The 24,524-nt window shown below is 42.8% G+C and overlaps 1 protein-coding gene across 3 annotated transcripts in view; it reads left to right on the top strand.

Moving 5' to 3' along the window:
- The window catches only part of agla (amylo-alpha-1,6-glucosidase and 4-alpha-glucanotransferase a), a 124,342-nt gene that overhangs the window by 97,512 nt on the left and 2,306 nt on the right, over positions 1–24,524 (top strand). The window contains exons 27-32 of one of the 3 annotated variants that reach the window (XM_088311277.1): positions 6,370–6,471; positions 6,600–6,711; positions 8,676–8,811; positions 9,495–9,607; positions 11,045–11,256; positions 11,336–11,433. In XM_088311277.1, coding sequence (XP_088167403.1) covers positions 6,370–6,471; positions 6,600–6,711; positions 8,676–8,811; positions 9,495–9,607; positions 11,045–11,256; positions 11,336–11,433 — 773 coding nt within the window. Of the gene's footprint in view, positions 1–6,369; positions 6,472–6,599; positions 6,712–8,675; positions 8,812–8,979; positions 9,457–9,494; positions 9,608–11,044; positions 11,257–11,335; positions 11,434–24,524 lie in introns of those variants that run through there. The other 2 variants (XM_088311278.1, XM_088311279.1) reach the window with 2 other exon arrangements.

The raw sequence follows: 24,524 nt of genomic DNA, 5'->3' as shown, positions 1-24,524 counted from the left end.
TGGGCACTTGACATGCTGGTGAAACTCTGGGAGTACAGTCTTTAAATTGGCCTTATTAAAGTCTCCCGCTACTACGTGAACGCCATCAGGGTGGGCCCGCTGATGTTTATTGATGACGCACGCGAGTAGCGAGAGCGCCGTGCTAGTGCTAGCGTCGGGAGGGATGTAAACAGCTGTGATAATCACGACCGTTAGCTCCCTCGGGAGAAAATAAGGCCGGCATTTAACGGACATGAACTCGATGTCGGGGGAAGAGTGCTTCTCGACGATCGTGCTATCGCCGCACCAGTTCTCATGCACGTAAACACAGAGCCCCCCGCCTCTTCTCTTACCGGTGTCCCTCGTCCGATCCGCGCGTCTGTCCCGATGACAAGCCACGGTGAGCCGGGCAGCCTCGCCAGTTCGTCCGGAATTTTGCGATCATAGCAAAATTCCTCTGTGATGGTTATTTCGCATCGATATCCAATGTCCACGATGTCCTGGCGGGTATATCGATGTTGTGCCTCAGTTGGTGCCAATAAGAGCAAGCAAACACTCATAAAAAGTAATAAGGAGCACTGGGAGGGAGAGCTGTTAGCCGCTGCGTCTATGCGCGCCGCCATCTTCGGAAAAAAAATAAATAAATAAATAAAATATGGGGGCTTATGGGGGACTTATCGACCCCCTCTGAGGCAAATAAGTAAAATTTAAAACAGGAGCGAAGTTAATTACAGCCATGTCTTTGGTCAATATCTTAAAACTGTACTTTGCATATAATGAAGCTTTGAAACCTAACAAATGTTCAATCAGTAAACCACAAATGATTCTGGAGAAAATAACACAATGTAATTCTCAGCTGTAACTGTTCTCCCAAATAATGTACCGTATTTTCGCGGCTAAAAGACACGTGTATCAAGGGGCACAGAGTCAATTGTAGGTGCGATTTCTGTATTTAGTACACACACTGGCTGCAGCACACTATGAGGCGCATGCTAGCTCGCGGATGCTAGCTTGCAGATGCTAGGTCACGCATGCTTGCTCGCACATGATAGCTCGCGCATGCTAGCTCACGAATGCTAGCTTGCATACAGTAATAGGCAACTTTGTCTCCAGCAGTATCACAGCTGCTGTAGGAGCTCACATTAGTGTTGTTTCGTTCGTGAACGATTCGTTTAAAAAGAATGAATCTTTTCAGTGAACATGAGTGGACGAATCACTTCAGGAAGTGATTTGTTTGTTTTTATGTTAATCACACACGCTACATTGGTACTATCACCCGCTGTTATCCCGGAGCCAAAGTCACGGACATAGATAACATCCTGCCAGATGTTCTTCTCTCTCTTCCACCATCCGTATCCCGGCTCGTTGTCCACGTGGTGACGAATAAAACAGTGCGCCGACAATCGGAGCAAACCAAGCAAGATTTTAATGTCCTCTTCGACTTGCAAAAAACTTGTGGTCTGTCGGTCTGGATAAGCGCCACTTTACCGCCGCTATCCCCCGCAGCGAGCGCTTCAGTCGTCTTTTAAGGCTGAACACATGGCTCATACGCACTTGTGGACATTTCGGTTTTGCTTTTATTGACAATTTTAACCTATTTTGGAACCGTCGTTCCTTTTACCGACCAGACGGTTTTCACCCGAGCTTCCTGGGTAGCTCGATTTTAGCAGCTAACATTCATTATGCAGTCGGCAATCACGCTCCCAGCTGACTCCTATGGACAAATCACTGCGCCTGTGTTCCCACCCCAAGCTCTACCACAAACGATTGCAATAACAACCTCACTACACCCACCTACAGGCCAATCTCAGTTCCCTTCAATAGCACTCCCAACAGCCCCCACTATCATTACCACCCACATCTGACATTTTCTCAATTCAAACCACCACTCGCAGACGCTTCCCTCCCGCACACAAACAAAGTGGTTTTAACAGTGACAATCTTTTACATGTTAACATTTCAAATCCATGCGACCATGAGCGCACGTCCAGCACAAACATTAACCTGGCTGTGCTGAACGTGCGCTCCCTTTTAAACAAAACTTTTATGATAAATGACCTGATTTTAGACAACAACCATGAAGGTATTCTTTTATCTGAGACATGGCTAGATACAGATGCTCCAGTTGCTCTCATCGAGGCTTGCCCACCGAATTTTAATTTTTTATTTTCGACCAAAGACTGTAAAAGAGGAGGCGGGACTGCATCAATTATAAAAACTTCTCTTATTTCAAAGGAAACTATTTTTAACAGGTATTTTTATCTTTTGAACACCATGCCTTTGTTCTTAGCAATCCCTCTATTCTGTGCGTCACACTTTATAGACCTCCTCATCACTCTACTCCTTTTATTAGTGAGTTTTCAGAGTTCTTATCGATTTTACATTCCACTTATAACAGAATTTTAATAACTAGCGATTTTAATGTGCACGTTGACAATTTCTCTGACCCACTGTCCAGAGAATTTTTAAACCTTTTAAACTATTTTGATTTTAAACAGCATGTCGCACAGCCAACTCACAACAGAGGACACACCCTGGACCTGGTCATAACCTACAACCTGTCCATTGGTGGGTCCTCTGTCGTTGACCTGGCTGTGTCAGACCACTACTGTGTATATTTTAACATCGCCAGTTTTAATCAACAAGCAGCCCCGGTGAGAACAGTGAGAAAACGCTACCTAACTTCTGAGGTGCCTGCAAATTTTATTGAGATTTTAAAGAGCACTCCTGCTGACATTTTACCTGCATCTTGTGATTTTATTGTTGATTATTTTAACAGGATTTTAAAATCAACATTACATAAGATAGTCTTTTAGCTCATCATGTTAATGTTAATTCTATTTACGCTGGACAGTCATTTTTACCAGAGGAAACACTGGAAAGTTTTGCCCTGGTTGATGCAAGGACACTTGGTCGAGTTTTCTCCCAGGTAAATCAAACAACCTGCCTTTTAGATCCAATTCCCACATCAATTTTAAAAGCTTTTTATGGATTTTTTTGAGGAACAGATTTTAAATATAGTTAATTGCTCTCTTCAGACGGGTGTCTTCCCCACTGCGTTTAAAATGGCGGTGGTGAAGCCCCTTCTGAAGAAGAGCAATTCAGACCCCAGTGTTTTAAATAATTACAGACCTGTATCCAACTTACCGTTTTTAAGTAAGATTTTAGAAAAATGGTTTTCCTACAGTTAAATTATTTTTAAGTACAAATAATGTTTTAGAGAAATTTCAATCTGGTTTTAGAATGAGCCACAGTACAGAGACAGCTCTTTTAAGGATTTTAAATGATTTCAGGTGTTTTGCAGATGCAAAAAATACTCACAGTTTTGGTGCTACTAGATTTAAGTGCCGCTTTTGACACAGTAGATCACCACATTTTATTAAATAGACTTAAAAACCTAGTGGGCATCTCTGGTACTGCTTTTAACTGATTTTATTCCTATCTCACAGACAGACGTTTCTTTGTAAGTATGGATACCTGTTCCTCCAAAACCCATGAAATTAAATGTGGGGTTCCCCAAGGTTAAATTTTAGGCCCAATACTTTTTAATCTGTCCATGCTTCCTCTTGGGGATGTCATTAGGAGACACGGCATCAGTTTCCACAGCTACGCTGATGACACACAGCTGTATATTGCCCTGTCTCCGGATGACACAAGGCCTATCGATCCCCTTTTAAATTTCATTTTAGTTATTAAGTCCTGGATGGCAGAAAATCTCCTACAGCTCAATCAGGACAAAACAGAGGTTTTAGTTATCGGTCCTGAAGGTCAGAGAGAAAAACTTTTACCAAAATTACAAGATTTTAAATCATCACAATTTGTGAAGAACCTGGGCGTCATTTTTGACTCTGAGCTCAGTTTTATTCCTCATATTAAAAATCTAACCAAGATTGGTTTTTATCACCTTAAGAATATAGCCAGAGTCCGCCCGTTTCTCAGGCTAACACGGAAGTGCTGATGCATGCTTTCATTTCTTGCCGCCCAGATTATTGTAATCCCCTGCTCTCTGGTCTTCCCAAAAAGAGTATTTCCAGTCTACAACTACTTCAGAATTCAGTCGCACGGGTGCTGACGAGGACCAGAGGGCGGGCACATATTACACCAGTTTTAAAATCGCTCCATTGGCTCCCCGTGTGTTTCAGGATTTGATTTTAAGGTGCTTCTATTAGTTTTTAAATGTCTTAATGGTCTTGGGCCATCTTATTTATCTGACCTTCTTTTCTCGTATCAACTCTCGCGGACCCTGAGGTCCTCTGGCACCGGCCTGTTAATTATTCCTAGGGTGAGGACTGGAACACGTGGCAAGGCAGCATTCAGCCATTCTGGTCCTCGTCTATGGAATAGCCTGCCGGAGGACATCAGGTCCGCAGAGACTGTTGATATTTTTAAAAGGAGGCTCAAGACTCACCTTTTTAGTTTGACTTTTAAATGATTTATCTTAGTCTTTTATTTCAGGACTGTCATTTTATCTACTATCATTGTCTTTAATTTTTAGCTTTTGTCTTTTATAATCATCATTTTTCTTATATATTTTAGCACCGTCGTTTTATATTATTGCCTTTTAATTTTTAGCTTCTTCTTTGTCTTTTAGTATCATCATTTTTTTTAATATATATTTTAGCGCCGTCTTTTTATATTATTGTTTTTTAATTTTTAGCTTCTTTTTCTTTTAGCATTATCATTTTCTTTTATATATTTTAGCTCCAGTGTTTCCTCAAGGGGGGTGTCAGGTTTAAATGGCCTGACGCCTTTTGGGAGAGCTTACTGAAATAACTTACTAAAGGTAACGGCCGAAATAAAAAGGTGGCTGAATGCCCAGGAGAAACCAGGGATGGTTGTTCATTTCCACCGGCCGCGGCAGGGAGCGAGGCCAGAGCAGACAGGCGACTTGCTCAGTTCAGCTCCACGCACCCTCTGGTCTCTCGTCCCGCCGCTTCCTCTTTTATTAGCGCTTGACTCCAGGAAACAGGTAATTAACTGACAATGAAGGTCTGTTTTGACTAAACTAATCACCAGAAGACAGGAGAGTAACTGACAATGAAAGTCTGTTTCAACTAAACTAATCATCAGAAGACAGGAGAGTAACTGACAATGAAGGTCTGTTTAGACTAAACTAATCACCAGAAGACAGGAGAGTAACTGACAATGCAGGTCTGTTTAGACTAAACTAATCACCAGAAGACAGGAGAGTAACTGACAATGCATGTCCGATTAGACTAAAACAAAAATATGAGTGTGTGTGTGCGTGTGCAATCATTAATGATACAAGTAGTGTATAAAAACATGACTAAAAATACACAAACTGATTTCATAAAGTTACTTGAGGTTAATGTGATCTTCAGCTTATTTTACAGGGGGCCTCTGCGCTGGGAGGTGTGGCTGGCCTTCTCACAGGGGGCTTCATCCCAGAGGCTCCTTAGGCCCGGCGGACCGGGGCCCTCTGCAATATGTGTAGGGTCTACCCCAGTCAGTCTGGGTCTGTGTGTTGGCGGAGCTCCCTGTGGCCGTGGGCTGTCATCCCTCTCAGCGCGGATGACCTACCCTGGGTACATTTTCTCATATGGTTTCTCTGTGCCTTGCCATGTCTTTCTGTCTTTCTACTAAGACAGTTTATTAGGTTGTGTGAATGTGTGTATGCGAGTTCAGGCGTGTATGTGGATGTGTCTTGTGTTTATGTTGGGTGGGTGGAATGGGTTTTAGTTTTTTGTTGTAATTTGGATGTTTTTATTGTACAGCACTTTGAGTTGCATTTTATGTCTGAAAAGTGCTATATAAATAAAATTTGATTGATTGTGTAGGAGCTGTACAGTGTTTGGTGGTTTTCCTTTGTTGTGATGCATGCTCGTGTGTTGTCCACGCACCAAGCGTGCACACACTCCACTTTCATGGTGATTGGTGGTGTCACGGGGGGAGTGGTCTTCTCTTATTAGTAGGTGCACTCACCTGTGGGTAATAGTTGTTTGGTTTGGATCATGTGGTGGGGTGAGCGAAGGGAAGAAAGCTTTTGCTGACCGTATAATTCAGCGTAAACTATCATCAACTGTGAGCGCAACGTGTACTGGACTTGAGAATAAAACAGTAGAAGTTTCTTGAACCTTCTAAAGATGTTTGAAATGGCGACTCGCGATATTCATTACACAAGGAAATATTTTGCCATAAAACAGCTTGTATGGTATTAGCAAGTTTTTATTTTATCTGATAAGCCAATTTATTGGGATGTGTAACCATGGCTCTCATCTCACTTTCTACCACGAGGACAAGACATGCTCAACAAGCAAAGCCTTCATTAAATGGTTTTCCACTTATGGTCAACATGATCACATACTTTGTCACCCCCCCCCCCCATTTCCAATTTACCATTACATACTATACCATTGAATTATTTTTCAGGATTACGTCCGCCATGTTCCCCAAGGACATTGTATTCTCCAGTGTCCTGTCACGCGCATGTACCCAACTGATGATAGTGAGCCCTGCGTCCCAGGAGAAGTGGTATGTATATGTCATATGTCATCACTTCCCTCCCCAAATTACTGTAATTGAAAATACTTTGAAACAACTTTCAACCACCATAAAGTTATCATCTATTATGTATTTAGTTATCCTGTGTTTGTGTGCAGGAGCTGCCGCTATTTGATGTTATCCAAGAGATTCTGCAGCGCCACCTTGACGGAATTTCTTTCAGAGAGCGAAACGCTGGACCCAAGATAGACATGAACATGAGAGACGAAGGTGTGTGTATGTGTGTGTGGGGGTGTGCGTGCGTGTGTTGGGGTGTGTCCGTGCGTGTGTGGGCGTGCATGTGTGTGTGTGCGTACGTGCGCGTGTGGTGTTACCCATACTTCACAAGTCTGGCAATATCCATCCATCCATCTTCTGTACCGCTTCTCCTCACTATGGTCGCGGGGGGTGCTGGAGCCTATCCCAGCTATCTTCGGGCAGTAGGCGGGGGACACCCTGAACTGGTTGCCAGCCAATTGCAGGAAGTCTGGCAATATTTTCCTAAAATATCTCGTTTAAGATATGAATTGATTTAGAACATTAAAAGTAGCTGTTTTTTCGGTGGCACAGGGAGCAGGAACACAAACTAGAAAGAGATAAACAAAACATGACACTCCACTGTGCACACAATTGTTAGACAAGTGAGTATTTTGAACATATAATTTTTGTGCATATTTTCCAAGTCCTCGCTGTATAAACTTGACTAAACTTGTTGGATTTAAACATATCAGGTGATGTGTTTTTGTTTAATTTGTGGTGTAAGGATATCAACACCCTATATCAAGGTAATTATTTGGCAGATTATTTTCCTCAGTCAAATCTGGCTAAAAACACATTCAAGGAGTCCGAAAAGTCTAAAATTATAGTCTTTCAGAGGGATTCATCACTCTTGAAAATGCTAAGATATTGGGGAGTGAGTTTACCATCGGACATCTTGTTGCAAATAGTCAACAGGGTCACAAGAAACATGTTGAGAATAAAAGATACAAATTAAATGCCGAATATTTGAGAAGAATCAAACGTGAAGCTCCCAGGAACCTCCAGCAGGGTTATTATAGCTTTGGAATTGGAATTATAGTTTGTTTTTTAAATTTGGTTAGTTTTAATTAGTTTCATTGTGGCTTTATTAGTTTTTGTTTCCAATTTTAACAGTACACTGGCCTTGAATTACAATAAGTGCCGTGCATACTGCTTCTAATTATAAGAGACTTAGTGGGCTTGTGGTTTGAATTAAAATTGAGAAGTATTAAACCCGGTTGTACTGTGTGCTATTTTTCATATATACTGTATATATTTTTTACATATACATGAACCAAAAATAGGAGAGCACTTTTTACCGAACATTGCGTTTCAGGCTGAGTTAAATGCCAAGAGCATGTTACCCATTTGAGCCAAAGCCACATACAAAATTCATCTCCTAGTAGAGACGTCATTTGACGGCTTTTTTAGTGGTTGCTTGATGATGTCACTTCTGTGTGACAAACATTAAGAGCACTATAACCCCCAGGTGACTGTTCAACCTTCTCTTCTTCCAGCTTAACTAAAATGAAGGCACCTCGAGAAGAAACTCAAATACAACCTTCATTTAGTTTGGGTACATTAGCATTGGTACTCTCTGACCAACTGTCATGTTTCATAAGATCTTTTTAAGCCGCACCAGTGCCAAACACACCAATCACAATGATTTTCTTTTTCATCTATAGCAGCTACATGACTCAAAATGTAATCATTTACAGATCAAGCAGTAGTATACTGGCCATATGTCTCACAGTGCTAAATGTTTAGCCAACATTGAGTAAAACTGGATTCCTTAATGAATGACGTTAAATAAAATCTAGTACTTATAAAACTAAGAACATAATTTTAATGATAAAAGCCCTTATGTCCTTTGTATTCAACTTTGTCAATTAATCTCATACAAACCCAATTCCAAAGAAGTAGAACGGAACAAAAAAGTAGCTTTATAAAATTAAAAGAAATTAAACTGATTTAAATTAAGGAAATTTGCAACCAAAAGACATTTAAAAGTAAAGGAAAGAAAAAATAAATTTATGACAGGTCTTACTTTGTGTACACTACAGGCATAGGGCTGCCAAAAATAACAGAAAATTGTAAATCTATATTAAGAAAGTAATACAAATTGTATTGCGGCGACCATTGGCGGAACCATGTCAATGCGTTTTTCTTTCTTCTAGGATTCAATGTAGTTATTAACGTCGATCCTGCAACAGGCTTTGTCCATGGAGGAAACCGCTTTAACTGTGGAACCTGGATGGATAAAATGGGAGAGAGTGAGAGAGCAAGAAACAAAGGCATACCAGCTACTCCAAGGTAACACAGAGAAATACTGCTCCCACATGAGTTTGCTAAACTAGGTGGGTGTGAGATCAGCTTTTTCCCTATATGTATGTGCGTTAATGTTGGGCATGTAAGTCACAAAAAAAAGAGAATGAATTTGATTACTAATTCTGAAAGTTGACAATAGTATTACCCTTGTAGGTTTCACTCTACATTTGCTGTGTCAATTGCTGCCAACTGGAGTTTGATGGGTGACGCCGTAGGAACACAACCCAAAAGCAGAAGTAAATCAATAATCGAATAGCTTCAATAGAAGAACAAAAGTGTCACTTCTGGAGAGGCCCAGTTCAAGTCCTAATCTGAACCCAATATTGCGGCATGACCTCAAGGAAGCGATTCACACCAGACATCCTAACATTGAGTGAATTTATTTAGTTTTTTAGTTGTTTTGGGCTCGCTGATTGGATTACATTTATATTCCCACCGCTGGTGTTCCCATGAGCTCTGTACTGTACTGATAGAAAACTGTGACGCAGCCACTATGAAAAGTTACATTTGGGCTGCATAGAAGAGTAACAAAGAAAAAACATTGATTGCATTTTAAGCTAATGCATTTAAATAAAAACTTTTGTTTCCTTTTAGACTTAAGAATTGAAAAAAAAGCTTTCATTATTAGTGATGTGAATCAGAGATGCAATGTGAAATTCTCTATGCAGAGACGGAGCAGCTGTGGAGATAATTGGTCTAAGTAAGTCAACCATACGCTGGATTGTGGAGCTCCATGCCAAAGGGCTGTTTCCTTATGATGGAGCGAAGGTTCACAGAAATGGTATCAAGCACACATTACAAGTAAACATTTAGATTTGTATGTTGTATGACGCCATTCCTCCTCAGTTCTTTAAGGAGGTTCTCCCGAGTGTTGGCGAATTGGAAACTGCATGTGCACCACTTTTTCCAGAATTTTAAAAGTAAATGGTAGCTTGGAAATCTGTCTAAAGTTTGACAGTACATCTTGATCAAGGCCAGGTTTCTTGGGTATGAGTTCCACCACAGCATGTTTAAATTTTTGGGAACTACACCAGAAGACAGACTGCTGCTGATAATGGCCAAGACCGATTTACCAATACGTGGTAGAACCTCCATTAAGAAATCTAGAGGAACAGATTCAGAAGGGGAGCCAGATGGCTTAGCCTGGCAAACCAGATCTAAAAATGTCAAGGAAACCATTTCAAAAGAATTTAACATGCGAACACGGACAGATGGTGTGGTGTTTGAAACAACAATCTAGCTGTAGAAACTTTCTCAATCAAAAATTGCATGAATCTTATTCCACATTTGAGGAATAGATATATTTGAGTCAATAGGCTGAGGGGGTTTAAGTATGGAATCAATAGTTTAAAATTAAATTTCTCTTTTGTTCTCTTTTAACTGTGGTCTGGTATTTACACCAGCAGTCTTTCCAGATTTGATTTGAAGAGACCTGCAGCATGTCTTTGTCCCCTTGCGTTCAGCTTTGCAGAACTCCTGTTTATTTGTGCAACTTCTGTCATTAAACCAAGGCTCAGGTGGAGCTTTTGACTGCACAGAGTCCAGTGTAGTACCTCCGTGTTTGAAGAGGGAATACAAAGCTCATCAAAGGCATCAGAAAAGGGGAGGTCTATAAAGAGACCACGCCCTACTTCAAAGAAAGTGGCTTCAAATCTGGTGATTGATGTGACAAATATACACGTATACATTTAAAATAGTTTTTAAAAATTGCTCCACCATGGCCTGAAGTCCTCGTGGAGTCCAAAAAGGCACAGTCAGGTGGCAACAATTAAATTATAGCCTTAAACTCACCAGTACCTGTCCAAGTCTCCATCAGACAGATTTTTTTAATCTCTTTCTTGCGCCTGACTCGGACATGGACATGTCAAATCTTAAAAGTACGAAACTTGTGTAACTCATTACTCTACAAAGAGTAATATTGTAAAAAAAAAAAAAAAAAATATATATATATATATATATATATATATATATATATATATATATATATATATATGTATATATATTTTTTTTCATATGCAAGTAACAAGTAATAGATATAATATGTAATAGGTATGTATTTGGGAAGTTACTTGCCCAACACTGGCTGTGTGGCAGACATGCTAACCACTATTCATCATGATCCCCATGGAAATACTGTACATATGTAAGTGCTATTCATTTACATTTTTGGGGTATATTTCGCAAGCTAAGTTTCAGTATGTGTTGTATTGTATTGCAGGTAAAGAGGTGTTCATCTTATACACCAAATGGAATGAACAGATAGAGCAGTCCTATGAACCATGTTTCTGGGTGTCTGGTGAACCATTGGACCCCAATGAGAAGCATTCTGAACTTGTACACAAAAAAGGTATCTATAAGGACAGTTATGGAGCATCGAGCCCCTGGTGTGACTACCAACTGCGACCAAACTTTACGATTGCTATGGTCGTGGTAAGTTCGTACTGCTGTAATCGCAATATTAAATTTAAACTATTAAGTGCTGACGGCGCTTTATTTTTTTAAATGACAGGCTCCAGAACTTTTCACAGTGGAAAGAGCCTGGGAGGCTCTTGAAATTGCTGAGGAGAAATTACTGGGCCCCCTTGGAATGAAAACCCTTGACCCTGAGTAACAAAGCTTTCTTATTCAAACAATAAAATGGCAAAAAATGTGCACTATGGAAGTTAATGATGCAATATTGACAATTTCACCCACCATTTCTATGAATGCACACCCCTGTTTAAATGCTGTTTTTTTGTCATCTAAAAAAAGGAGAAAAAAAAAGAGCCAAACTAACAAAAACTAATCAACACTAATTGTAACCCATAATGAGATACATATACATTTCACTGGTAAAAATCTTCAAAAGTTGAAATAATGTGATCGGACAAGTATGCACGTCCTCTTCCATGAGCGGCGGGGCCAACGGGTTGTCCACCTTTGGGGACGGTTTCGTTAGGGGTGTCGACGGCATACCAATCAGAATTAATTTTTTTTTTTTGTAAACAATTTTTATTAACAAGCAAATTCAAACACACACCATTGTACAGCAATAGTTTTCAATTTTACCCCAACAAAGCAGAAGAATCCAACAACACTTCTACGAAACAAACCCACCCCGGAACATAAATATCTTTCTATTGCTCAAATATCAACGGAAAAAACAAATAAATAAACATGGAAAAAAAGCAAATAAATAAAATAATAATAATAATAAAAAAAAAAGAATTCCACTAAACACTAACCCCAGTAAATTAACCAGTATGCTCAGAGCTATACATACAGGCAACACATTCAAACAAAACCCCCTTGGACTAAAACAAGACATTCCAATAATACTATCAAAAATGAAATGGGGAAATAAACAAATTCAAATTAAAACAAATAAATAAGTAAAACATTATGCTGCTTATTTTATGCGTGTAATAATTAGTGCTCGCAACCAGACCAACCACCAAATCAAATGAAAATAATTAGGCCTAAGACATGGCAGGAGGTGGCCAGACGGGCACAGAAAAAAATATAAATAAATAAATAAAAACTACTCGACATCAGACACAGGTGTCCCACTCCAGCACACTAGCTCAGCCGGTGTGAATATACATAAATATTGAAGCAAGGGTTTCCAGTGAGTATAAAACTTTTCGCCACACCTCCTAAGCGTAAATTAGATTTTCTCCAACTTGAGGAAAAATAAAATGTTGCGAAGCCAAGTTCTAAAAGAAGAGGGTTGAGAAGACTTCCACAGTAGAATTATTCTTCTCCGAGCAATCAAAGAAGCGAAGGCCACAACATTTTCTTTAACGGCTGAGAAAGTAAAATTGTCTGGAGACAACCAAAAATGGCAATATGTGGGGATGGATCAATATGTATGCCTAACAAGTCTGAGACGCAACCAAAATAGGACCTCCAGAAATCCACCAATTTAGGGCAGGACCAAAACATGTGTGTCAGGTGACAAGGGCTTTGGGAACACCTAATACAGAATTCATCAATTGTATCCGGAAATATCACATGGAGTCTATATTTGCTATAATGAAGTCAATGTAACACCTTAAACTGAATAAGGGACTGCCTAGCACAACTAGAGGAAGAGTTAACCGCCCTAAGGGCCTTTTCCCAGATGTCTTGACTGAGGTCTATTTGTAGTTCAAGTTCTCAGGCCGATTTCATCTTCATCAAAATAGAATTGTTGCCTTTAAACAAGAGGTCATAAAGAAAGGAAACGTGACCTTTGGGCATGACTGTCACTTTGAGTGCCAAATCAATACCTGTGGGCTTCGGAATTTGTGGAAATACTGGCATGTGTGTCCTGGCAAAGTCACGTAGCTCAAAATATCAAAAGATGTCTGAGCCATTCAAACCGAATGCTGCTCTAAGTTGATCAAAACTACCAAAAACCTCATCCACATACAAATCCCCGAGACAGCGAAGGGCGGGGCGACAAGGAACAGGCTCGCCCTCGGCTCACCGTCCACACACTCACTCACCCTCGTCTGCCTCTGTCTTTTATTGAAAACAAAGAAACAGGAAATAGCTCGTCATGGAAAAGTACTGATATGCTTAGACAAAGACAGCAAGGACCACCCCCAGGGCAGTTACATGGTTGTGCAATAAATGGTATCTGTTTGTGCAAGATTAAGAAACGATTAAAAGGAACGTTGACTGACTAGAAATACACACTCTGAGTAAATACGTTTAAGCTTACTTTACAGAATTCCATCTTAGCAAGTCAGCCTTAATTGCAGAGGTTAAAGTAGTGAAATTCTGTTCGCGGAGTGTACAAAGGGAATGCGGAATCACTACACTTAAATACTTCATACCCTCCGATGAAATTCTAACTGGTATCGACGCCAGTGACAGTCTCCTGGCCATCTGACTAACTGGAAAACATTCACTTTTTGAAATATTCAACTTTTACCCTGATACACCGCCAAAGGCGTCCAGTAACGAAAGGATAGTAGGTATACTCGTCAAAGGGTCACATATATTTAGAAGATCATCAGCATAGAGTGAGACACGATATTCAACCCCTGTCCTGTTTATCCCTTTATACCCATCCAGCGACTTTAAGACCACCGAAAGTGGTTCAATGGCCAGTACGAACTACAGCGGGGATAAAGGGCAGCCTAACCTAGTACCACGGAAAAGAAGGAATGGTCTTGATTGCTGTCAGTTTGTACATACAGAGGCACGGTGCGGGGAGTAAAGTAGTTTGATCCAAGAGACAAAGCTGGCACTGAAGCCAAACTTCTGTAGAGAGAAAAAAAGATATGCCCACTCGACCCTGTCAAACACATTCTCTGCGTTCAGGGATACCACCACTTCAGGTTCAGTAGAAGATGGAGTGTGGATCATGTCAAGTAGCTTTTTCACATTCGAGAAAGAATGCCTCCCCTTTATAAAGCCTGTTTGGTCCTCCGAGATGACCTTGGTCACAATGCCCTCCAAACGATGAGCCAGTACCTTGGCCAGAATCTTGATGTCAACAGACAAAAGTGAAATCGGACGATATGAAGCACAATCTGCCGGGTCTTTGCCATTTTTGTGAATAAGCGATATAGTAGATTTTCTGAGTTTGGTTGGCAAGGTTCCATTGATGTATGATTGATTAAACATTTACAGTAGAAGTGGCGCAAGCAGATCTGAGAACCGTTTAAAAAAACTCCACCGAATAGCCGTCCATCCCCGGTGAGGTTCCACTGCGCATTGAGCGAATGGCCTCTTGAATTTCACTTAGTGTCAAAGGGGCACTAAGTCATTGATTATCAGCTGCTGAAACATTAGGCAACGTCAACTTGTCAAAAAAAAATTGACTTTCATCATTAACAGACTCAGAAGAGTACAACCTGGAGTAGAATAATCTGAATGTATCGTTCAACTTCCCCTGATCAGAAGTCAGAGAGCCCGACTCATCACGGACCTGGATGATTTGGTTGGCGACCGATCTAGCTCTTAGCTGATGCGCCAAAAGGCAGCCCGCTTTATCACCGTGTTTGTACATGTATCCACAAGAGTGGAGAAGGAGTCGTTATGCTTCTGTTGTAAAAAGATCAAACTCTGTCTAAAGTTCTAAACTCTTATTGAATAAGTCAGATGATTGAGAAGTAGACAATTACACATCAAGTTTGCCTATAGCATCCTTCAATTCTTGTTGGCGGGTGCTGCGCAGCTTGTTCAGATGTGATGTGTATGAAATAATTTTCCCTCTGACATAAGCCTTCAGAGTCTCCCAAAGCAGCAAGGGAGAGGTTTCATCATTTGTGTTGGTCTCACAAAAGAACTTAATTGAGTCCTCAACGTGTTTGCAAAAATTTATATCAGCTAATAATAGTGGCTCAAAGCGTCAAGTCCTGTACTCTATTGATATGAGGTCAAAATGCACATCTAACATCACTGTAGAATGATCAGACACAACAATGGGTGAGTATTAAAGAAATGTTTTATCAACTATAAAATAATCAATCTGAGCAAATGATCGGCGAGCATGTGAGAAAAATGAATACTGTCTGTCTGAGGGGTGTGTAAACCTCCACGGATCGACATACCCATATTGATCCATAAAAGCCAAAAGGGTTTGAGTGACATCGGACGAGAACGAGATCTATCTAACAATAAAGATAAAGATAAAGATGTCCTTTATTAGTCCCACAATGGGGAAATTTGAGGTGTTACAGCAGCAAAGATATAGATCACACAGAGTCGGCGGCGTAATGTAGCCGTTAATGTATAACATTAGCAGCAGACATTCATAAAAAGCATGCAAATATACACAGTATAAACGTATCTAAGTGTAAGGAAACACTCCTAATGCCTGAAAGAAGTACTGAATGATTGAAAATACTGCAATGATAAAAATATTGCAATGATAAAAGTACTGTAATGGTAAGAGTACTGAAATGATAGAAAAGTTCTGCATGATAGAAAATACTGCAATGATAAAAGTACTGTAATGGTAAAAAGTACTGCAATGATAAAAGTACTGTAATAGTGAACGTCCTGCAATGGTAGAAATGCTGCAGTGATAGAAGTACTGTTATAAGAATACTGTAATGGTAAACAAAATACATCATTGGTCAATATTTAAGTACACCATTGGCTGAAAGTACAGTAGTAGTGTATATTGCATCCTAGGACTGCACAATTGCACTAATGCCCTCCCGTTTGTAGGCCTGATCCAATGTTCTTGTTAAAAAGTCTGACAGCAGTTGGCAGGAAGGAGCGGCAAAATCTCTTTGGTACAGTAGTTTCGTATGGCTACACCTCTATTTGTAGCTCCTCAATCCATTCCTTGTATTCTGTGCCCGCTTCATGAATGGTGGCATATCCTCCAGCTATTGATGTTATCGGGCAGTGCAGGACAAGGTGGTCCATATCCTGCGGGTGATTGTGGCATCGTGGGCAAAGGGGGCTGTTGAGATATCCCCATCTGTGGAGGTTTGCAGCGGTGCGGCCGTGACCCTCTATTGCAGTAAGTCCACTGCTTCCTGTTCAGGGAGGAGAAACCTGGGAGCTCGAGGCTGGGGTCAGCGACTAAGTGTCTCCCTCGCGTGTCAGAGTTTAACCACTCTGACCTCCAGGCTTCGTTGATTGAGAAGTCTAGCTTTTCGCTCCGGTAGAAGGGTCTTCTTGAGGACAGCCTATTCGTTAGGGGGGCGTCCTTTATTACTTTCCGGAGTGGTGTATCAGCTTCCGTTATTCGGATGCGTTGGTGTTGCCTTTGCGTTGCCTGTTCGCGTCGGAGGGAGGGAGGTGGTATAGATGACATGACGGGCAACCAAGGAAGCGGTGTGGACCTTAGAGATCCGCTGATGATGCGCATTGCTTGGTTCAGCTGGACGTCCACTTTATTGACGTGTGCACTCCGCCCCCAAACAGATGCGCAATACTCAGCTGCGCTGTAGCACAGGGCTATTGCAGAAGTTCTGAACACTGCCTGGGAGGCACCCCAAGTTGTCCCTGCTAATTTCCCTATAAGGCCATTTCGCTTTCTCAGTTTTGCGGCTGAGCCTCTTAAATGTTCTTTATAGGTTAGAGACCTATCTAGCGTCACGCCCAAGTATTTTGGGTGCGCGTCTGTAGGAAGAGAACTCCCATTCAGTTTCACGTCCAGACCACGCCTCGCCTGGCGGTTGTTTAGGTGGAAGACGGAAGTCACAGTCTTCGTTTGATTCATTTTCAGGTACCACCTCTGAAAATAGGAGTGCATTGCGTCCACGTCACGTGTCAGCGTCTCCTCCAACACTTCAAATCTGGCAGCTTGCGTGGCTATTGCTAGGTCATCGGCATAGCCGAATTTCTGAGATTCTGTTCGCGGGTAGTCTTTGGTACAGCGAGGGTGTAACAGTCTATCACTGAAGGAGCTGTGGAGTGTTCTCAGAATGTCATTGAGTGGGTGGGCTGGGTTGTCCAGCATTGATGACAGTTTTGCCGTCATCCTCCTGCCCCCCACTGAGTCCACAGAGTCCAGGGAGCAGCCCAGGACAGAGCTGGCCCTCCTCACTAGTTTGTCCAGTCTCTTTTTGTCCCGGCCCGAGATGCCTCCTGCCCAGGAGACCACTCCATAGAAGATGACTGATGAAACCATCGAGTCATAGAAGTTCCTGAGGAGTGTTCCCCGAACGCCAAAGGACCTCAGCCTCCTGAGTAGGAAGAGTCTGCTCTGACCCTTCCTATAGAGAGCGTCTGTGTTGTCGCTCCAGTCCAGTTTATTGTTCAGATGAAAACCCAGGTACTTGTAAGTTGAGACCCTCTCAACGTCTGTTCCCTGGATATTCACTGGTGCAGGTGGAGAGTGCCGACGCTTGCGGAAATCCACCACCAGCTCTTTGGATTTCCCAGCGTTGATTTGGAGGCGGTTCTGCTGACACCAGTCCACGAACCCCTGCGTAACCCCTCTGTACTCCCGATCGTCTCCGTCAGTGATGAGGCCGACAATCGCAGAGTCATCAGAGAACTTCTGCAGGTGACAGGTTGTGGAATTGTATTTGTAGTCCGAGGTGTAGAGGGTGAACAGGAAGGGAGCCAGAACAGTTCCCTGCGGCGCTCCCGTGCTGCAGAGGAGCACGTCAGACACACAGTCCTGTGTCCTCACGTACTGTGGCCGGTTTGTGAGGTAGTCGTGGATCCATGTGATGAGGTGGTGGGCCACTCCCGCCTGCTCCAGCTTGTATCCCAATAAGGCGGGCTGGATGGTGTTGAAAGCACTTGAGAAATCAAAGAACATGATCCTCACCGTGCCCCCCGCCTTCGCCAGGTGGGAGAGTGAAGTGTGGAGCAGGTAGATGATGGCATCATCCGCACTGATGCCAGGCTGGTTTGCGAACTGGAGTGGGTCCATTGAGGAGCTGACCAGGGGGCGCAGATGGACGAGGACCAGTCTCCCCAGGGTCTTCATCAGATGAGACGTCAGCGCCACTGGTCTGAAGTTGTTGAGCTCCTTCGGATGGGGTGTCTTTGGAACCGGAACCAGGCAGGATGTTTTCCACAGCTGGGGGACTCTGCCCAGCTTCAGGCTCAGGTTGAACATGTGCTGGACGATTCCACACAGCTGGTCTGCGCAGGATTTGAGGAGCTGGGAGCTAATCCCATCTGGGCCTGCTGCCTTCCTCGCCTTCATCTTCCTCAGCTGGATCTTCACCTGAAATGTTGTGAGGAACAAGGCTGAGCAGGAGGAAGTGGTGGTTGTCTGATGAGGCTGGGAACTGGAGCCTGTGGAGAGAGAGAGGGGAGAGAGAGGGGGTGAGAGGGTCTCGTTCGCAGTGGCAGGAGGGCTTGGTGGGGGCTGCAGCAGGGGAGCCTGAGCGGGGTCAGGCATTTGATCAAACCTATTGAAAAATAGGTTTAACTCATTTGCCCACTGAAGCCCCCCCCCCTTCTAGGTCTTACCTGGTTGTCCGTGGCCTGAGATGGTCTTCAGGCCCCTCCAGACATCCCAGGCATTGTTCCGCTGCAGTTGTTCCTCCATCCGCATCCTGTAGGACTTTTTCCCCTCTCGGATCCTCCTTCTCAGCTGACGCTGCACTCTCTTCAGCTCGTCCTTGTCGCCTGACACAAAAGCCCTCTTTTTCTCCTTCAGGAGAGCTTTAATGTCCGGTGTGATCCAGGGTTTGTTGTTGGAGAAACATCTTACAGTCCTGGTGGGAATGGTGTTCTCCATGCAGAAGTTAATATAGTATGTAATTGTGTCTGTTAGACCATTAATGTCCTCACCGTAAGCTTCGCTGAATGCCTCCCACACAGCTGTGTTGAAACAGTCCTTTAAGGCCTCCTCGGCTTCTCCAGACCACCTCTGAACTGTGCGTGTCACAGCTGGCTGCCTGCTAACCAGAGGTTTGTACACAGGCAGGAGAGCAACCAAGTTGTGGTCAGCTTTGCCCAGCGGGGGGAGGGGCAGTGATGTGTACGCCTCCTTGGTGTTGGCATAGAAAAGGTCCAATATTTTATTGTCTCTGGTGTGGCAGGTTACATATTGTGTGAATGAAGGCAGAGAGGAGGAAGGAGAAGCATGATTGAAGTCACCAGAGAGAAGGAGCAGGGCATTTGGGTGCTGTGTTTGTAGCCTGCTCACAGCTGCAGTCAGTACGTCACAGGCTGTCTCACTGTTTGCAGAGGGTGGCACGTACGCCGCCACCGCGATCACATGACTGAACTCTCGCGGTAAATAGAACGGACGCATGCTAAGAGCTATCAGCTCAATGTCCCGACTGCAAAGTTGATCCTTCACAGTTATGTGCCCAGGGTTACACCATCTATCATTAACAAACACAGCCAGCCCTCCCCCTTTCCTCTTACCGCTCTCCAGTGTCCTGTCCGCGCGTAGTATTTGGAAGCCGTCCAATTCCACGACGGCGTCCGGCGTTAGCTCTGTTAGCCACGACTCCGTGAACACCAGCAAGCTTGCCTCCCGGACAATCCTCTCGTGCCGAGTTAGCGCTGTTAGCTCGTCCATTTTATTGGGGAGGGATCTAACATTCCCCATAATAACGGACGGGAGGACGGGGTTGTATCGTCTCCTCCTTGCCTGGAGTGCTAACAGCTGATCTCTTGAGTACACGATCGATCCGTAGCTCAGAGTTTCGTCTCCGGACACGATCGCGCAAAAAACAGCCCCCAACAGCCCCCAACAGCAGTAAAACCACCGCAAGTTGTATGTCCATTGCTGAGATGAGGTAAAAATAAAATAAAACAGGGCAAAGGGAAAAAACACACGAAAAAGGCTCAATAGTGAGCCACGCTGCTATAAACAGGCAGCCACTCGCGCGGCGCCGGAACCGAAAGTGGGTCAATAACACAGTTCAGATCGTCCCCCAGTATCAGAGCGTGCGGATTCAGGTCCGGGATAGTGGATAGTAACAATTTCATAACATTTTGATCATCCCATACGACCCCCTGGGTCTCCGATTGTTTTTGTGAAAACAATGTGTACTGGCTTTCTAATCAGTATGGCTGTACCTCTTGTTTTCAAATTGAAAAAGAAAGAATGAATAATATGAGCAACCCAGTGCCTACTCAACTTTCTATGGTCAGAGTTTTTTTAAGTGTGTCTCTTGAAGGAACATTATATCAGCATTAAGATTTTTAGTATGTGTCATAATTTTAGTCCGCTTCACAGGAGAATTCAGCCCACCAGTATTTAAGGAGATGATCCTCACCACATGCCCGTCGCCCCCCCCATTAATCTTCCCTCTCTTCATCTACTTTACTCACAATTCGTCTCTGACCCTGTAACCGTTAGCAGAATAAACAAATATACAAAGTAAAAACAACCCTTTCACATCCTACAGAATATAAAACATCCTTCAGCAAAAAAAAAAATCAATATATGATAGCACTACTCATGAACAAATAGATAGGAAGCGCAAGTTTGCTAGCACTACAACCACACAAATACTGTACATTGAAATTCGAAGCCACCAACACCCACACCACAGTCTAAAGTTGAGAAACACCCAAAATGGATTAGAGTCGGGCAACTTTAATAATAAGCAAAGAATAGTGTCAACCCTACTATTAGAAATAATAATAAGAAGAAGAAAAATAATATTAGTACTCTCAAAAATGGCAATAAAAGTCATGATAAAACAATAATAGTAGCAGGAATGGAAATAAAACACAGAATAATACACAAACAAAAAGGAAATGTTAAAAATGTATTAAATAAATAAAAATAAAAATCCAGTTGTGCAACTTGACGTCGGTTTTGCTCAACTGTATGGCCGAATGACCAGTGGTCGAGTGTCTTGAAGAACATCATCCAAACAAAGTCGACAAACTGACAAATGTTCGTATGAGCCCGGCTATTGTGGCTAGCATATTGCCACCAGTCCAACCAGCCACAAAGTTAGGTGGGACTCGCAGCGCGCCGATAATTAATCCCAAAATTATCAGCCTCCCTGGGAGATGAGAACATCTTCTTGGCCCCGCCATCCAGAGTTACCTGCAGTCGAGCTGGCAAAAGAAGAGACGGCCACAGAGCAAGATTGTACAATTTAGCCATGACTGCACGATAATTGGCGTTAGTGTAGCACAGTAATCCGGTGATTAACGTACCCTGTAACGTGCAATTCTTTTACTCGTTCTTTTACTTGTCAGGCAACCAAAAAGATGGTCCTGGTGAAAAGTAAGTCGAAAGTTGAGTTGCGTGGAACGGAGACTTAACCACGGAAGTCACCTATCTGAATTATGTCCGAAAGCTTTTTTTTTTGTTTTTTGTTTGGAAGATTTTGTTGTAATGAAGAAATAATACATCCCAAAAGTGTGTTTGGCACAAACACAACGCCCCTTGTTACCAGAGACCAAACCTACAGGAAGCATGGTGGTGGCGGCATCATCCTTTGGGGCTGTTTTTCTTCAGTTGGAACTGTGGGGTCTTACTCAGGCTGGAGGGATATTCACTTGAGTTAAACAGGTTATAGGCCTCCAACAAACCCCAATTCCAATGCAAATGGGACTTTGTGTAACATGTAAATAGGTACTATATAGTGATTTGCAAATCCTTTACAACCTATATTCAATTGAATACACTACAACTAATAAACTTTATTCATGCAAATAATCATTACCTTAAAATTGTATAGCTGCAACACGTTCCAAAAGGGGTCATGTTTCCCACTGTGTTACGTCACCTTTTCTTTTAACAACATTCAATTAATGCTTTTTTGTTGGAATTCTTTCTTATTCATACTTGATGTACGGCGTCAGCTGTTAGACAGTCCGGGGTCTCCTTTGTCATGTTTTTACACTTCACAATTTCTGGACTGCAGGCAGGCCAGTCTAGTACACACACTCTTTTATTGTGGAGCCATGCTGTTGTAACACATGCAGAATGTGATTTGGCATTGTCATGCTGAAATAAGCATCATTCTTCCATCAAAAAGACCTTGCTTGATGGCAGCATATGCTTGTCCAAAACCTTTCAGCATTGATGGTGCCTTCACAGATGTCCCAGAGAAGCTGGCGGTGTTTCTAGTTGTTGTTGATAAATGGCTTTTGCTTTGCATAGTAGTTTTTGAAGTTGCAGTTACGGATGTGAAGCTGAACTGTATTTATTGCTGATATTGGTTTTCTGAAGTGTTTCTGAGCCCATGTGGTGATATTTCTTTACACATTGTTGTCGATTTTTGATGCGGTGCCACCTGAGGGATCGAAGGGCACCGGCATTCAACGTTGGTTTTTGTCTTTGCTGCTTCCATGTAGTGATTTCTCCTGATTCTTTTGACCTTTTGACAATGTTATGGACCGTAAATGATGAATCCCTAAATTCCTTGCCGTTACTTTGACAAACATTGTCTTTAAACTGTTCGACTATTTTCTCCTGCAGTTGTTCACAAATAGGGGATCCTCGCCCCATCTTTGTTTGTCAATTCAACAAAGCTCCTTTTTATGGCACCCACCTATTCCCAGTTGGCCTTTTCACCTGCCAGATGTTCCAAACAGGAGTCATGCCATGTCATGTCATTGTCCACACCGCTTATTCTGTACAGGGTCGCGGGAGGGTGCTAGAGCCTATCCCAGCTGATTACGGACAAAAGGCACACTACACCCTGAACTGGTCGCCAGCCAGTCACAGGGCAGACATTGACACTATCACTGAGTCGGAACCGAACCCACGCTGCCCGCACACAAATCAGGCGAATGTACCACTACACCATCAAGTGACTTCCAAACAGGAATTTGATGAGCATTCCTCAACTTTCTCAATCTAGTTTTGGAACGTGTAGCAGCCATAAAATTATATGAGGTGCAAATATTTATGTTATGGTGGAGCTAGTTGCTAGACCATTACATTGCTAACACGAGTTCCACCTACATAGAAATCATGCACCAATTTCTTATTTAAACACCATATTAACTATAGAAATGCCTACACTTGAGCATGTGATATAAGTGGAAATCCATGTCATGCATCGTGATCATCCTTGTATCATAATTACGGTGTGTGCGTGTATGCCTATGTATGGGTGAGAAAGAGGCAAGGGTGGGATGTCCAAATAGCACTGCAAATGTTGACTTCATAAGCATGGCCACTTTTTCCAATTTCATACATTTTAACATCGACTTTGATATGGAGCAAACAGATCTCATTTCCCTCATGGGATTCTGTGAGGCGGTGCCTTCGGGAATTGTTCACAAACAGGTTATCTCAATTAAGCATGGCCTTTAATCAATCCATGACTCATCTATACGTGTGTGTGCTTGTGTGGGTGCATATGTGTAAGGCACGTAGTGTGTTTTTTTTCTCGGCCATGGAAAAATTGTAAAGTGCTACACTTCCTCGAGGGTGCATCGGAGTTTGCCCAACTAGTCTATATGTGTTTTGTGGACTTGGAGAAAGCATTTGAATGTGTCCCTCCAGGAGTTCTGTTGTGGTTGCTATGGGGTGCCAAACTCCTTGACACAGGCTACTGGCCCTGTACATCTGGTGCGAGAGTTTGGTCCACATTGCCGGCAAAAATTTGAATTTGTTTCTGGTGAGAGTTTGACTCAGCCAATGCTGCCTTTTGTCACCAATTCTGTTTACAACTTTTAAGGACAGAATTTCTAGGTGCAGCCAAGGCGTTGAGATTATCCTGTTATGAGGTCTCAGTAATTTAGCTCACCTTTATGCTGTTTTACTTTTTGCTGTTGGCTTTATCAAGCCGTGATCTCCAACTCTCACTGGAGCGGCTCGCTGCAAATCTGAGACCATCGTCCTTTGTCGGAAAAGGGTTTCGTGGCCTCTCCAGGTTGGGGATGCCATTTTGCCACAAGTGGAGAAGTTCAAGTATCCTGAGGTCTTGTTCACAAGTGAGGGGCGAATGAAACAGGAGATCGACAGGTTGATCAATGCAGCGTCTGCAGTTATGTGGAAAAAAGGCCAAGTTCTCAATTACATTATGTTACTGCCTTTTGCCCTGTGTCCGAGCTCTCCATTTAGAGAGAGGGTGAGAAGCTCAGTAGTCCAAGAGCGGCTCCTCCACATTGAGAGAACCCATATGAGGTGACTCAGGCATCTGATGAGGATGCCTCCTGAAAGCCTCCCTAGTGCAGTGTTCAGGGCAAGTCCCACAAGGAGGAGACCCAAGGGAATACAATACAATAAAATACAACTTTATTTATATAGCGCTGGAGAGACCATGTATTGCAGCTTCCCGTGGAAACCCTCAGCATCCCCCCGGCGAGCTGGATGAAGTGGCTGGGGACAGGGAAGTCTGTGCTTCTTTGCTAAAGACACTTCC

Source organism: Idiotropiscis lumnitzeri, chromosome 12 (genome assembly GCF_059441095.1).
Source record: "Idiotropiscis lumnitzeri isolate Australia: NSW breed Sydney's pygmy pipehorse chromosome 12, RoL_Ilum_1.0, whole genome shotgun sequence".
Taxonomy (NCBI): domain Eukaryota; kingdom Metazoa; phylum Chordata; class Actinopteri; order Syngnathiformes; family Syngnathidae; genus Idiotropiscis; species Idiotropiscis lumnitzeri.
Note: the sequence above shows the minus strand (reverse complement) of the source record. Positions and strands in the feature narration are given on the sequence as shown.